The sequence below is a fragment of the Tetrao urogallus genome (genome assembly GCF_951394365.1).
Source record: "Tetrao urogallus genome assembly, chromosome: 16".
Taxonomy (NCBI): domain Eukaryota; kingdom Metazoa; phylum Chordata; class Aves; order Galliformes; family Phasianidae; genus Tetrao; species Tetrao urogallus.
Genome location: NC_136829.1, coordinates 10,740,590 through 10,756,987, shown reverse-complemented (window position 1 = coordinate 10,756,987; position 16,398 = coordinate 10,740,590). Strand labels below are relative to the sequence as shown.

The 16,398-nt window shown below is 50.0% G+C and overlaps 1 protein-coding gene across 1 annotated transcript; it reads right to left on the bottom strand.

The window, feature by feature from the left end:
- Window positions 1-2,034: 2,034 nt before the first annotated feature.
- Window positions 2,035-15,601, bottom strand: ASXL1 (ASXL transcriptional regulator 1; the record flags this gene model as incomplete). Its single annotated transcript, XM_079543395.1, has 12 exons — window positions 2,035-4,941; window positions 5,668-6,283; window positions 6,683-6,788; window positions 7,256-7,352; window positions 7,456-7,619; window positions 8,040-8,192; window positions 8,467-8,560; window positions 8,838-8,935; window positions 9,011-9,131; window positions 10,133-10,241; window positions 12,497-12,579; window positions 15,542-15,601. The coding sequence occupies 12 exons, from the start codon at window positions 15,599-15,601 to the stop codon at window positions 2,035-2,037; spliced, it is 4,608 nt and encodes a 1,535-aa protein (XP_079399521.1).
- Between the last annotated feature and the right edge of the window lie 797 nt (window positions 15,602-16,398).

Genomic DNA, 16,398 nt, shown 5'->3' with positions numbered 1-16,398 from the left:
GGTAGCGAATTAAAAACAACTCGGTGTAACTGGTGTGGTCGTCAAGCTGTTGCAAATGTTTCAGAGCCAGGCACGGGGCAGCTCTGCTCAGGGATGGCCCCTGTGGGCTCAGCAGTGCCTGCACCGCTCTGAGCTTTGCAGCATCGCTTCCCCGGGGTGGGCACACGGCCTCTGGTTATCTGCAAGGGTACAAAGAAAACGACGGGATGAAGCTGAGACAACAAACAGCGCCCCTTCCCCATCCTCTGAGCCAAGCTCGCGAACGCTCCCGCTTCAAAAGAGGAAAGAAAAAGCGACGTCGCCACAGAGAGCGATTTGAGGAAAAGAGCACTGCAAGCACAGACGCAGCTTGTAGAGAGTGTTTATTGTTCCAACACAAGGGACGTACACCAGGCGGCTCGGCGCAGCCCAGGGCCCCCAGCAGCAGAGCCCACCGCGCTGCTCTCTTTGGTTCGCGCTCCTCCGCTCCGAGCCCAGGCGGTCGCCCTCTCCCTGCAGGTGTGTGAAGGATGAGCCCTGCAGAGGCCAAACCTGGGGCAGCCCTCAGGGTCGCGTTTCCATTAGAAAATAAAAATAATAATAAAATAAAAAAAAGAAAAAAAAGAAAAAAAAAAAAAAGTGCACAGTCAAGGGAGGTAGGAGAGAGCTAGAAAAGGTACAAGCAGAAAAAAAAGTACTAAAAAAATCCTATTCCTTCTACTGTCTTCTTAAGGAACGTCTGAGTTCTGCTCCCACTGAAGCAATTCGCGCTCGGGAGTTGCTCCGGAGGAAGAGGAGCTGTTCTGCTGTCAGCCACCAGAGGTGTGAGGACATCCACCTTCGTGCACCACCGGGAGACACAGCAACAGCAGCAGCTGCACAAGGTCCAGGAGTGAAGCACGGAGCCCTGGGCACGGAGGGCAGAGCCTCACCTTGGGCGAGACAGAACACAGCTGCTCTGACTACAGATGCAGATTAACAACTAACACCACTTTAATGCAATACTGCTGGAGAGCCCGAAAAATCCAAGGAAAAAAGAACCCTTTATGTACTATGTACATTACATCCATTTACAGAGTTGGCCAGTACTGTGTACAACATATAAATACATGATCAAACAGATGCATAGAGGATACTTACAGGAGCCAAATAATTCACTTTATACATCCAAGAATGAAAATATATATTAAAAAAAAAAAAATAATAATGAAAAAACACTGCTTTAAATGTTAAGATGATCGTCACACAGATGCACAGCTAGACACTTGCAAGTGGTCAGATGCTGTCACGGTAAGGTCCTCACTGCAGGGCTGCAATGCACAGATGGCTGCTGGCCATGCACTGTGCTTCTCAGAGCCTTCCTGCACGGAGGCATGCTACAAGGAGGCTGCAGCAGCCTCAGCCTTCAGCTGGTGCCAGAGTTCAGCTGGGCAACCCAAAGCCACGCGCATCCTGCAGGCAGGAGCCGTTTTCCCTTGCCACGTGCTGCCTATTCTTCCTCTTGCAGCTCCAACCGCAGAGCGCTTCGCTGCTCACCGCGTCCAACCTTGGCACCGGAGACCACGCGGAGGCATCTGCGTCCTGCCTGCACTGCTGTGCTCAGCACACAACCGACCTCGGAGATGGCAGAAGGGGAGAGTGGAAGACTGTAGGGGCTAACCTAGAGCAGCCCTGAAATAGAACGCACCCTGTTCCAGTTCCTTTGGATGTAGAGGTCTCCTCTCCGGAGGGTCCACGGATGCCACAGCAAACTGCCTCCCAGCCAGGTGTCAGCTTCACACACATCCCAGGGCACAGCCAGCACGTCCATGATAGCACAAAGCAGAAGGATTGGCTCCGGTGGGGCACAGCCCACAGAAATCGGAGTGTCATCGTGAGCAAGGAAGGGTTTTGCACTGTAGACTTCAGTGGGAAGGAGAGTCAACTTTCCTCACCGAAACGAAGTATAATAGCATTTCTACTATAAACAGAACCGTATCCTGTGTACAGGTTTAGGATCAGCCGTTATCAAAATACGCACACTGAATATACAACCTGTCCCATGGCCATAATTTATTATCTCACCACAAGGCACAATACACAAAGCTTAGAGGGTCCTATACAGTCATCGTGACAAAACGCCCCGCAGCCTTTACACATTATCATGGCTTTAAGGCTGCACGAACACTTGAAGGATATTTCTTCAACGCTGCTGCTATCGGCGAACATCTGCACGGAAAGGGACGTGTTGTGGTTTGCAGCAAAGTTCGCTTTGTGGCTGAGCTGCATCATGCTTCCAGCGAGGCTTCTGGGAAAAGCTGGAGCGCTGGATGAATAATTAAAGCTGGTGGAATTTAGCTGCAGCTTAGAAAGCTTCCCATAAAACGCTTGTTTGATATTGAACTGAGAGGGTATGGAGGAAGGCTCCAAAGGGTGATTGTGTCTTTTTCCTGCTTCCCTTGAAAGCTTCAGGAACGGCAAGTCCATCGCCACAGGAACGCTCTGCGAATGCTCCCGCAGCTCCGCAGGGTTTGGTGCTGCATCCTTCTGCCTCTCCCCGCTGCTCTTGGTTGGGCTGCCACACGCCAACACGTTCTCATTTTTTGTTCCTCCCAGGGTGTTCCCGTGCTGCTTCGAAGCCCACTCTTCCCTTGCAGCCGGCATTCCTTCTGCAGACGCACAGCTTTTGGTCACAGAAATCTGTTTGCTCGGGGCCAAGGCTCCCATGGCTGACACCTGATCCGAAGCCCTCGAGTGATGTAGCCTAACGCTGGGGTTGCAAGGAAAACCAGAACCGAAGAGCTTTTTGCCTTGAACTCCAACATAATTCTGATTGACAGATGCATTCCCCATCTGATTTGGGCCAAGAGAATCTCCATTTGGAGATAAAAACGGAGGCTCTGGAGGCAGGTTCGGCTCCTCAGGACTTTGCTTTGTGACATTTGTTAATGGGTTATGCTGTGGCACCCGATGGACCTTAGCCAATTCTTTTTGCTCTTCAAAGCTACAGGAAGAAAACGTTCTTTCCCGAGGGCTCATGTCTTCAGGCTTCTGAGTGGCACTTGCCACATTTGCCAGTTGGTCTTGGCAGCTTAAGGTTAAGCCAATTTTGGAATGTTTTTCTGGAACGGGCTGATTCTCCATACCCTCCACTCCAGGCAATGCTGCTCCTGACCCACGTGTCTTCTCCTGGGGATCTACAGAAGATCTCACTGGGTGGAACTCATCACTCCTGCTTAGGGCACTCGCCTTCATCTGCACATCTGGGCAAGATTCTTTACCAAAATAGCAATGGCCACCTCTCTCCATCGGCACAGGGAGGCTTTCTGACTGCTTGTCTAGAGGTGGCTGTGCGCCTTCCACCTCGATGTTGGCGTGAGATCCGGGGAGAACCTCTTCCAGCAGACGGTTCCCCTTAAGCAGCTGCTTCACCAAAGGGCTGCTGGCATCAGAGGACACGGACTGAGCAGAACCTGATGGCCTCTCGGGCTTTGGGGGCAATGGTGCATGCAGTCCCCACCTCTGAGGTGGAGGTGCAGTGCTCACTGTGGCCACTGAAGAGAAGTCCACACCGCAGGGCAGATCACCTGCTTCCAGAGACGATTTTGAACTAATTTTATCACATTCCTCAGTGCTGCTCTGACAGAAGGAGCCCTTCCTAGCCACCTCCCTACAGCTGAGGTTTCTGTAACACATCTCCATCTCCACATTCTCATCAACCACGTCAGCTTCAAAATCCGAAGCAGTATCTGTTGATTCACTGTGTGTACTCTGTACTTCATCATCTCCGTTTGCCTTGAACTCTCCAGTCTCCCTCAACGGCTGGCACTCGTCTTCTGATTCTGTTCCAGGGCACCTCTCCCTCAGTTTTTCAGAGGTATCTACCCTATTCTGAGAAACAAAGCCATCACATAAAGAGGATTTCAACAGAGATTCCGCATTCTGTTCCTCTTTGCTCAGTTTGCCATCACTCTCTCTCCCTGCCTGCAGGTGTGTGAAGTTACACAGTGCAGGCACTCCTTCCTGTGCTCCAGCAGTCACTATTTTGGAGTCACCACTATAATTTTTCACGCACTGATCCACTAACGTTGTTTCAGAGCCATTAAATCTAAATCTTGATATCATGTTCTGCTCGTGGCATTCTTTACCACCTGATGGCAATTCTGGCAGAAGAGCAGGATGACCGGTGGAATTCTCCTTTACATCAGAAGGATGTACAGCGGGAATACCAACATCTCTGAGTTCTGACACAACCCTGCCTCCTGCAGGACCCATCTCAGCTCCCTGCGCCTGGGCACACGACAGATCAACTGCGGGAGGAACCACGTGTGTCACCTCTGTGCTCTGGCCCTCCTGCGACGCAGCACGTGACGAGGATTCAGTCCTGGCATCGCAGAAGAGCTGCTCGGGGCTCTCCTGTGGCCCCTCCAAAGCCGTGCTGTCCAATGCCGACGCCGTCAGAGCATCACAGCGCTGCCCTCCGGGTGAGCCATCGCCGGACTGAGCTTCCCCTGAGCCAGCGCCCGCGGCGCACTGCAGAACACCGCTTCCCTCAGCCTTCGAAGAAAAGGAGTCTTGTTTCGAGGAGGCAAAGGAATTTGTGCTGGCTGCCTGCGCGGCCGCCTCGGAGCTGGCCTTCTCTCCGTTCAGACGGAGAGCCGAGAGTAGTTGTGTTCGCTGTAGATCTGACGAGCGCTTTCGCCGAGCTCTCTTTGATCTTCTGCGTCTGCGATGGCTGCTGCGTTCTCCTCCACCCCCCTCAGAGTTTCTCCCTCCGCCGGGGCCGCCCCCACCACCAATGGCGGCGGCGGCAGCTTCTCGCTGGGCTCGGGCCTGCAGAGCACGGGCCTTAATGTCTGCGAGAGTTCTGGCCCCGCTCCTGCCCCGGGCGGAGGGCTCCGTGTTGGGGATGATCCTGGGGCATATCTGGTAAGCTGGCTGACCTTTAACCACCCAGGGTGGTTTAATACGTGAAAGTTGAATCTGAAAGAAAAAGAGAAAACACTCGGTTGTAACGCTCGACCATTTTCAGGCAGCAACATGCATTTTCTGAACGCCTTCTTATCGCAACGTTTCGTTAAGGAGTTAAAATTCCAACTTCAACACAAGTTTTGGCAGAGCAGCGGCACGGCTCCCGTAACCCCAGCTTATGTGCTCTGTCATGCGGGATGTAAAGCTCACTCGCTATGAACGCTGCTTCGCCAGAGCCAGCAGACAAACATGAAATAGGTGCTTTGCCTTCAGACCTTCATAAATCAAAATGGTCTCCTTTACATCAAGGTGACTGCTCTGAAGCTAGCAAGATGGATGCCTCCAGTTGAAACAGCGTTAAGTCTGAAGGAACACTTTTCTGCCCCCAAAAGAAAGGAACGGGGAAATGACACAGGATAAAGAATTTGATTTGAAGGTCTCTGTCGCAACGAGTCAGCTGGTTTCAGGAAAAACGATTTCTGCATCCACAGAAATTAAAATTAACACAGTAAGTCAAGGTTATGCTGAGCTCTTGCACAAAGACCTTGGAATGATTTTCCATTCTTTGCCCTTCTAAACAAGATAGTAAACTGGGGCAATCAGAGGTACTCAGCCAGCTCTGCCAATGAAACCCTTCCACTTCTGCTAACATGACAACACTTGACATTTTAATAATGTTTTGATGCTACTAAGCGTGAGAGCCCTGAGATAGCAGGCAGCTATAATTCTCTTTCCTACCCGGATGGGTGGGACTTTTGGCTCCTCTTTAGTAGGTTGTGGCTTTTCTGAGTGAACACTTTCAATTGTGTTACGAAAGGACTGACGATCTTCAAGCCGGGGCTTCTTTTCGGGGAAGGAGGCAGAGGCAGCCTCCTCAAAGCATTTCCTCTTCTGGTCCTTTGGCTCCCGAGCAGGGCTCTCCTGGGACAAACAGGGAATCCTGTTTGCAGTTGCCAATGACAGATCTTCCGATTTACTGTGCAGTTTGGAAGTTTCTGGAGAGAGATGCGATTCTGAGTTGTCTGGCTTCAGCACTGCAGCAGAAGCACTTGTCAGGTCATCTTCCTTCTGGTCCACCTCAGACTTTGCGTCTTTATGAAGAGAGGAATCCGGTCCCACAGAAGCAGTGTCTTTGGAAGCCTCTTTTTGCTCAGAATCACGCAATTTGTACAGGCTCCTCCTGGCCCTGCATCGCAGGTCGGCCCTGGAGCGCTTCTTGAAGTGCCCATCCCTCTGCCGCGTGGAGGGACCGCGTGGCAGCCTGCTTTCTCCTTTCACAGACAGAGCTGTCCTGTTCTCAGCATCTTCTTGCACCAAATTCTGCTCCTGGGATTCTTCTTGGGTCAAGCCCAACCTGTAAGGCCAACGCGGAAACTAGTTAAGATCTAAAGCTCTAAGCATCTCATCTATTATTCATAGCCGTACCGTCACCACTATACATAGTAACATACAGATTACAAAGCAGAGACTCATCAAAACCTCATTAAGTCAGCCTGCAATGAGATAATCTCTGTATCTGCTATCCCACATTATTGTCACAGGGAGTAAGGGAAACAGGCAAAACATAAAGATACGTGATGGAAAACAAATCATATTAACTTGTCTTGAGGACAAAACAGATGGGCTATGAAATTCTGCTCTGACCAAGCCAATTCCCCCTAAGGAACCATCTTCTATGTATCCACAAGCAGAAGCACACACTGCCACCTGCATAAGCATCCATAAAAAGGACAGATGAGGCACAATTCCTTACTTCTGTCCATAGTAGTCCTCAAAGAACTTCTCCTTCCACTGCTCCACTCTCTTCTCCTTCTCCATCTCCTGCCGAATTCGAACTTGCATTTCATGTGTGAATTCACCTACAGGGATTGAAGATACCGAAATTCAGTTCCAAGCAAAACTGATTTTGTAAAAACGATCTCTTTTAACAGTGTAGAACAGAAGTTATATATAAGGATGCATGTTTTTCTTATTCTCTGCTTTCTGCTCCACTATGGATCCACATGCCACCTGCAACTATTTAAATGCAATAGTCACAAAGCCTGAAGTAAATCTGGAAATTAAACACTGTATTTTACCACTTGGAGGTCACTATTCAAGAGAAGGTAAGTCTGGCACTACTTTACACCCCCCCCCAGTTTTGTTCTGAATATCCCATGGTATCTAGAAAATATGAAATCCATGATTTTAAAGGAAAATAAAGATGAGCTGGGGGCAAGACAGCCCCATATACTGGGACTACATTCCCACTCCCTAACTGGGAAAGAAGAAAGCCCTTAAAACGAGTACCTTTTCTGCAAGCACCAGAGAAAGCAAAGCAACTCACCGTCAGCCAGGCGTTCCCTCCAGCTTTGAGCAGCATGGGTGAAAAATTCATTATTCAGAGCGCTGCCACTGAGACGCATCAGCCCATCAGCCCCAACCTTAGGGGACAAAAAACAGGACAAAGAAAACAGTGCTTCAGCTGTCCTGCCAGAAAGAGCCAATAGGATGAACAGAAAACAACCACGTGCTGCACCGTCCTACCTGCCTATCGACTTCTGGAAGGAGGTAAAGCAGCTGCTGCTGGAAGTGCGATGGGAGTGCATTAAAGGTCCTGGAGTTTATCAGAGCCCGCAGGTTTGTGTTGACAAGAATGGAACCAGGCGTTTCAAAGTCAATATCCTCACCCCTGTTTCGTTTCATTTGCCCTGTAATTTAAGGGCAGGCAAAGAAGATAAAGCATTACTGTATAAAAATGCATCAGCGTTACGTGCAAAGAAGACACCACAACAGACCGCACTGTAAACTACTGCAGCAAAAGGAGTAAGTAAAGACTGTAGTATTCAAGCATGAAGAATGGCTTTCTCAACCATGCCAATTAATACTAAGCATGCAACTGGAACTTTGACACGAGTCACACTGCTGTCACATACAGACACAGTTCTCAATACTGTTTTCCACAGCAGGAAACTCTTAAACAACTGGTTCACTAAGTTTGGAGAGAAAGATCCAGACCACGAGCCTTAAGATCATCATGTGCCTTCTAAAGGAAGGGTTTTCTTTACTCAGAAATACAGAGATGTCAACACTGCTGGTTTTTAAGGCCTGACTGTAACAGAAGCACTCACCAGCTGTGGGCTTTCGGATTCCTCTGAGCAGCTGTGGAGGATCCCTGTTTATTTCTGTTCGGCTGCGCAAGGTGGCACTGCACAGAGCCAAAGAGCTGCTGCTGCTGCTGGATGTGCTGCTGCTCTCCCCATCAGCATGCCTTCCTGTGAAGCCTAAAAGCAACAGAATTTTACAGGAATATGCAAAGAACAGAAAACCAACTTGCAGAGTAGTTTTTAGCCCTTCAGAATTATCTGCTAATAAAAACAGTTTGATTCTTACAGGTTACTGGCTGACTGAGATAAACGCACCCCCGGTAGCCCAAATCAGTCACATGCATTCTCAGCAAACATTAAAGCAGTCCCCAGGCAAACTTTCTGTTAGGGACCACTGATCAAAAGCTATCCACATATTTATAAGAATAATCAAGACAAAAGCAATGCTCACCAGATGCAGACTCCATGTGTGCCCCATTTACTTTCAGTGGTGTTAAGACAACACGTGGCAACATGACACCTGTCTTTCTCTTTTGTTTGGTTGTCTGTGGTCCAAAAAGAAAACAAGAAGAAAACAAAGGCACAGTGACATGATGGGAAGGCAAAATAACCTTCCAAGCAACGTATTTCCCAGTTAAAGAACCACCTAGCTTCAAGTATCAGTCACTAACCATATTTATGAATAGCAGAGAACTCAGAACTTCAACCCTGTACGATTTCTAGAAACTCCTCACCCAAGCACACAGCCCCACCACTCTCCCTGAGGCACCTGTGCACCCCCGGTCCCTGTCACACAGCATGGAAAGCTGTCCTTTCTCCTACCTGTGAGGCTGTTCTGTTGCTCTCCCTGGCAGTAGAGGGTCCCTTGCTCTGAGATTCGGTGGAACAGGAGGCGTTGGAGGAGGTTTCATCAAGGGACACTGAAACAGACGAGCCCTCAGCCAAAAACAGAAGTGGATACTTGCAGCTTAAGATGAATGTTATTAGACACTTACCATCATTGTCACCACTCACAGTGCTTGTTTCATTGGACTCGCAGCTTTCTGCATCTGCTGTATCCTCCAGTTCATCCCCTTCTGGCACAGACAGGTTCCGAGACCACTGCAGGGCATCCTTCTAAATAGACAAACAAAACTCAGGTGGCTGCAATCCTCCTCCCAGCCCCTGCTGCTTAAACCAATGGGAGCTGTTGGTTTCACAGACACAGGTTTTATTTTGATTTCTTCCCTGTTTTAATCCCCTTCATGCAGAAAGAAATTTAGGCTTCTAGTGGAGCAGAAGTCACGTAAGCCATGAGCACACTTTGAAGACATTTCCATCAGATATAACTAAAGCACACACCAGTAACTTTATATCACTCTTGTGAATCAAGCACGCAGTTTCTAAGGAAGAGAAATATCTCAACATCTCATTCTTACTAGCTAAAGAGCATCACTCAAGAAGCCAGCTACTAAGACAGCAAGCCATTTACTAACTGTGTAAATAACCAAAACCATTTCAAGTCCTTCTGTTTTTTCCAAAGTGTGACAGTTTAACAGCATTTTCTGATGGCAGTAAAAGAGCTGCAAAATATTAGTGGTCTATAAAGCTGATATTTATCAGGGTATCCAACAGTACAAAAGAATGCCAATGAAAAGCCTGAGGCATTTTCAACAGTGAAGATTACTGGGACAAAAGACTAAAATAAAACATTTCAGAGAGAACTCTGCAGGAAAATACATTTTGCTATCAAGATTTTACTTGTAGCTGTAAGCCCTCAGACCAACACAATTTACTGGTTGGCCACGTTCCTTTGTGGCTCTTGGATGAGTGAAACAGGGCTATTTTGGTCAACAACACCTGAGTTGAAAACAGAAAACTGGAATAAGCATTTATCTTCTGGTGCAATTCATGCAATAACAGGCAGGTTGAAAGGACTGTACCACATGTGGATGAACACAGCAGCAAGGTACAAGAGCTACGATGAAATAACGAATTCCAGAGACTCTTTCACACGATGATCTCACAGCAGCACACTCAGCCCATGCGATGCTCAGTGACACTTTAGCACTCAGCTACACACAACAAGCACAGCTCGCAGCTCAGCCTTCAGCCCAGAGCACAAACTCTGTATTTACCTTCAGGGTGAACAGGCTGATCCGTCCAGGCAGTTTGTAGAAGAGCCCATCGCCTCCCCTGGAATTGGAATGGAGCATGGCGTTGAGGCAGGCCAGGGGAGAGGTGCCACTGAAAAACAAGAGGGTGCAAAAGGGATCATTTCCAGAAACGGCCCAAAATGAAAGATCTGTTTCAATCAGCATCAGCTGCTGACGGAGGGGAACAAAGATGAGACTCATTAACCTCACGGGACAGGCACCGCAGTCAGAATAGCATCACTGTTTCCTACTCTGACCTGTCCATTTGCCTCAGCACATCGCAGCAAAGCAATCTGCACAACACAGGAAATGTTAGGCTCATTTTGAAGTTACTCTTGGTCATTTTTAGTTACTTCTTTCGTTACACATTTCCTCCGTTACTCCGCTTGTAATTTTCAGACCAGGATTGATTCTACTAAAAACCAGATTCAGTCAGCAGCAGCAAAACAAGAACAGAGACAGCAAAAATGGTACGCATACGTATTTCTGGGATGTCTTTCCTGATTTAACTCTGCACTGGCAGAGTTAGATGTAAAAGGTCTGAGGAACCCATTTGGCAAGCCCTCACAGTGCCCCAGTTTTGCCATTTGTGACCAAAGCAGCCATCCTACGCTCACAGCAATGGAACTTCCGTGCCATGCAGCCTCATGTTTTCCAGTAAGTCACACAGGGGCGTGCAGAAAGCTACCTGGAAGAGACATTAAAGCAGTCCGGATTTCACTGTTATTAAAAGTGAAACTGAAAACTGGATGGAGACAAAAAGAAATCAAAGAAAATCATTCTCATATTGAAAACTGAGTTCAGAACCATTTCTGTTTTCACTCTGCGTTGCATTTGGGTTTTGGGCGTTTATTCACAAGCCTCAGCAGCAGACAAAAATCACCCTCAATCATTTTTAGATACCATGAAAAAAATTTCCCAGCCTTCTGGCCTGTCAGACAGTGCTTTCCCTTCAGTACTTCACAGAATGTTTCAAGTAAGCCAGCCAGCCACAGAGCACATTTTCTTGAAATGGCAAAAAAACACCAAAAACAAAGCAACAGAAAAACCACAGACATGTTCCTTTTTTTTTTTTTCCCAGAAGGAGGGAAAAACAAATGGCTAGAACTTTTCCAGGAGGAAGATTTTGGCTCTGCTGCTGGGTGCTGACATCCCAGCTTAGCACAGGGTCCATAGGGCTGCTAAGATCCAGGCCCATCCAATTGGTTGAGGTCACCCCCAGAGCAGGACAGCACAGCCTCAATACTGATTCAAAAGGAAAACCCCCTCCCGAGTCGCTAAGCCGTTTCCTTCAGGAAATGCATTTTCAGGAAGGGCTTTTATTCAAGTAGCAGGAAAACCTGCTGCATGTTTAGCAGACAGGATCGCTGCCTGTGTCCTGTGAACAATTATGCTGGGAAGAAAACAGGCTTTTCTTACAGCAGAGAGTTAACAACAGGAAGGAAAAGCAGACATCCCAAAGGAAACCCAGTGACTGCCAGATGAGCGATGCAGCTTGCGGGGCTCTGCACAATGCAAGGTTTGGTTTGCAGCTCCCTAACGTGAGAGGTCACTTGGCACAACTGGGAGAAGCCCAAAGCAACTGCGGCTTCAGGACGTTCCTGATGCAACCTGGAGCAGCACAGAGATCTTCAGCTACCTGCGTAAGGTGGAGGACTGACCCAGAAAGGCACGGAGTATCCATTAAAATGAAGCCACATGGCAGCTTGCACTGGCTGAATTCTTCTGAGAGCTGCAATACCAAAGCACTGGAGATGTGTGTGGTGAAGAGCCCAGCCACGGGGCGAGCGTTCAGCAGCCCCAGTGAAGCAGCAACTGAAGAGGACATATCTGTACAGTGTCAAGAGCCACAGCAGTGTAAGCAGTGCTTTCACAGTGCTCAGAAGTACTAGAAGTGCCAGCTGAGTACTGGAAAATACAGTGAGATCCCTCTGAGTCTCCTAAAATGTAACGTCTGCTCTAGAAATGAAGAATCAGAGGAGACAGAACTGAAACTATTACCAAACTGGAGTCTAGTAGTAGAAAGCACCGGGAGCTACTTCTGAGAGAAATATGCAGGGGGAGTAAATCAGTGCGTGAATCAGTGCGGGAGGCTGATCTGCAACGGGCATTTGTGTCACAGCAGATGATGAAGGGAACTCCGTAGGTTACAAAAAAAAAATCCAATTAAAAAAAAAGTATTATAAGTAACTGTATTGTCAACTGAAATTACCATGCTGGAAAGGGAAAAAAAGGAAGTAGGAAAGCAGGCTGGGGATGAGGCAGAGTCACACGGAACAGCTCAGGCCTTCTATGCAGCCTGCACCACGCACATGCTGGGTTTCACATGTGATCATCAATACTAACCTCATTTCCTTCAGTCCTTCAGCCTCTATGACCTGCAGAATCTGCTTTGGGGTCATTGGAGCATCCGAGTAGTTTTCCAGCACCTGAAGAGACAGAAATACCAAGTGTCATCACAGGCTTGCATCTACCTTCACAGAACAGCTCAACACGCCAGGGATCGGAGCCTAAAATACACCTCAGAGAGCTTTATTTACCTACAGAAGACAGGTGCTAAAAATTTCAGGTACTTCATAGTAAGCATGACAAAAGCCTCGACTCCACAACATGAAAGCCAGGGGGAGCTTCATCAGAACCCGACATGCAACACCAATCTGCTACCAAACAGCCTTCAGAACTGTATAGCATAGTAGTTAGGGACCTCTAATGATGTAAAATGTTCTCCCAACCATATGCCTCCCTACCTCCCAGTAAGGAATCCAGCATTTTTCTGGCAATAAAAATATTACTGGGCAACTGTGTAATTCCTCCCTTGGCTTACTGCATTCAGTTCATCTTATCAAGGGGAGTGCTGTGGGTAAGTGTTGGGAAGGACAGAGCTCAGGAAAAGACAACAATGATTAAGGACACAGAAAAAATGATGGGTAGGTGCTTAAAAACAAAAAAGCTGCATGCCTTCGAAGGAAAATGAGTGAAGCCAGACACTAAAAAAGGCAATGAAACAGATAACAGCTCGTCCTTCCATACATCATATGAAAAACAGAACTGCAACTTACACATGAGGAATTAGGCTGATAGTAGATGTATTTTTAAAGCCTGTGGAAATGACTGCTCCACAGTACTGGCAGAACCTCGAGGGTTCATAGAGGACTGACATCTCTGCTCATATGGTCTGCCTGCATTTCCACCCCATCCCTTGGTCAGAGAGAAACCCAACCCTGTGCCCTTCAGCTCTGCGCTTCAACCGTGTTTTCTGATAAAGGAATCATTTAAACCATAGCCACCCTGCATGAAATCTTCAGGTGTTTGAAGATGACAAGAACGGGCGTCAGTAAGCTACTGGGAAAGAACCGCACAGCCTGAGATCACATGCAACAAACACACAGAGTTTAAAGGAAAGATCAAAGAAAGCAATAAGCCAAATTCTAAGCGTAAACACTTTTAATTCCTTGTCAGTGCAGCTCCAGCACGCCTCCCTCCACTGATCACAGAGCCTCTGTAGGTCACCATCTCTGCACCCTCCTCACACCCCAGTGCTCTGCATCACCCCAATGGGACAGACACTGGCAGGAGAACATTCCTGTCTTGGAAAACAAGGGAATCCTTCACAGCTGACAAAGTCTACCTCAAGTGTCAGACACAGCACAGCCTAAAACTGAGCACAAATGAGCATTTACATAAAAATAAAAGAATCTGCACTCTTGGGAACAATTTCCACTCAACAACTATATACTACTAGTGGGGAGGCTTGCACACCTCCAGCCAGCAGCACCACCCCTACCTGCCTCATTGGTGGGGATTCCAACAGGATCTTCAGCAACAGCAGCTATTCCCTGCCCCAAGGAGACGCCTTCCTCCACCATTTGTAACACAGAGCTGAGGATCCTACATGCCCAGTGATGGAGGCTGAACCATGAGTGGTGTGGGCACCCGGCTCTGACAGCGCCCATCAAACAATGCCACGATTCCAGGTGCCCAACTCATCTCTAAGGGTTTGTTTTATGGGTATGCATGACGTTAGCTCTGTAGGAGCAGCAACACTAAAAAGCACTTTTACCTGCGATTCTCAGAAACATGGAGAGGAATACGAAATCCAGCAGAGCACGTCAGAAAGGAAAATTAAAAGCATTTTGACAGGGAGCATTTGTAAGCCCAACGTTAAATGAAGATCTATTTTTAGCGGATTTACAATCAGTCCTGCAAGCTGGGAGTGCAGCTATGCAACTGCAGGTCTCTCTAAGTGGATAATCTAGCAGGAGATGGTTCTATTTCTGGTCCTTCAGTTGCTCTGTGATGCTGCTGAGGGCCTGACATCTCCATTCTAGTGTCCAGAGTGCAGGCCCAGAGGGCAGGTGAGAGAAACCATGCCTGGGAGGGGATCTTCACTGCTTCACAGGGGCAAAGATGTGCATCAGGAAACAGCTGCTCGGCCACCCACTGAGCACAGTGTTGGGGCAGCCCCACACACTGAGGTTTTCACCCATTGGAGCTCAGGACTTCAGGATGAGGAGCGATTTGGTGCAGGCAGCTCTGTGCTGCCTGCAGCCCGGGCTCAATGCTTGCACACAGCCCCACAGAACCGGGACCCCACAGAGATACAGCGCAGCTCCACAGCACCCAACTTCTGCCCTCTCTGGTTTGTCAAGCCAAAGTCACGAGGGCCAAAAATACGATCATTTTTCACACCCAAGGGGACATGAGCTGCAGGACAAGAGATGTCCACACAGTGGGGCTTCCCCTAGGCTCAGCCACCCAAACGAACCTCACACAGGAGGAGCACCACGGCTACCTCAGTACAGACCCCAAGAACAGCAGGGCCGGGTGCTCCTTTCCTGCCCAGTCCTTGGCTCCGAGCCTTGCAGTCACCATCTCTGAGCAGCACGAAGCCAAACAGGACGGCCTGCAGCCCTATAAACCCGCAACCCTATAAACCTCACACGCCGTCAGCTCGCAGCCCGGCGCTCAGCCAGCAGGACACAAAGCTTGCTTTCCTTTCCTTTCCTTTTCCTTTTCCTTTCCATTCCGTCTCCGGGCAGCTCACCGTTCCGCGCGCGCTCCCGAGCACAACGCGGGGCCGGGCGCGCGACCGCATCCCGTCAGGGCCGGGGCGATGAGGCCCGGCCCGGAGCTCCGCCATGGCCGCACGGCGCGGGGAGAAGGGCCAGGCCCTCCGTCGAGAAACCCGCCATACACACACACACTCATACATACATACATACACACACACACTCATACATACATACATACACACACACACTCATACATACACACACACACACATACATACATACATACGCGCGCGCGCGCACACACACACACACGGCCCGGGACGGGCCCCTCCGCCCCCCCGCGGCCTGCCGAAGCCCCGCGCGCCGTTCGGGCCCTCACCAGGCGGGCGGCCTCGGCCCACGTGCGCTCCTTCTTCCTGCGCTGCTTCATCTCCCTCATCCTCCTCCCGCGCTGGCGGCGGCGGGCGGGCGCGAACCGTTAGAGGCGCGCGCGGGCGGCGGCGGGAGCGGGGCGGGCGGCGGCGGCGGGGGCGGGGCGGGCGCGCGCGGGCGGCGGAGCGCGCGGGGCGGGGCGGAGCGGGGCGCGCGGCGGGGGCGGCTCCGGGCGCTACGGGAGGAGACGGCGGCGGCGGCGGCTCGGGCCCGACATAACAACGGGGTCAAAGGGCTCGGAGCGGGGCGAAAGGGGCGGGGCTCGGCGACGGCGGCCGCGGTGGGACACGGCGAGCCGCGAGCGGAGGGGCCGGGCGCCGTTTGAAGGAAAACAAAGCGCGAAGGCCGCCGGGAGCCGTAGGCGGCTGCGCCGAGACGGCGCGGCCCCGCCCCCCCGGAGGACTACAGCTCCCAGAGGGCGTTGCGCGCCGCGGGGCATTGTGGGGCGGCGCTGCGTCGGGGCCGCCCGCAGCATGGAGCGTACCGTAACCGGACGGCTTCGGTAGAACGCGAATTGAAGCGGCCCGGAGGCGGCTGACAAACGAAGGATGAAAAGTGGCGCGTTGCGATGCGATAAATCTGATTGAGTTTATTACGCGCTGTGTTTTAGGGTCATTTTACATTCCTAGACGGAAAAAAAAAAAAAAAAGATACAAATAAATACGGGCGGAATTATCGCCGGGAGGGGATGGGCGCGGGGGGGGCAGCGGGACCACCGGTGTCAAAGCCAAGGGATGGGGAAGGCGGGCAGCGCCGTGTTATGGCAGCACACCTCAGCCTGGCGCTGGGCTTTGTGCAGGTTCC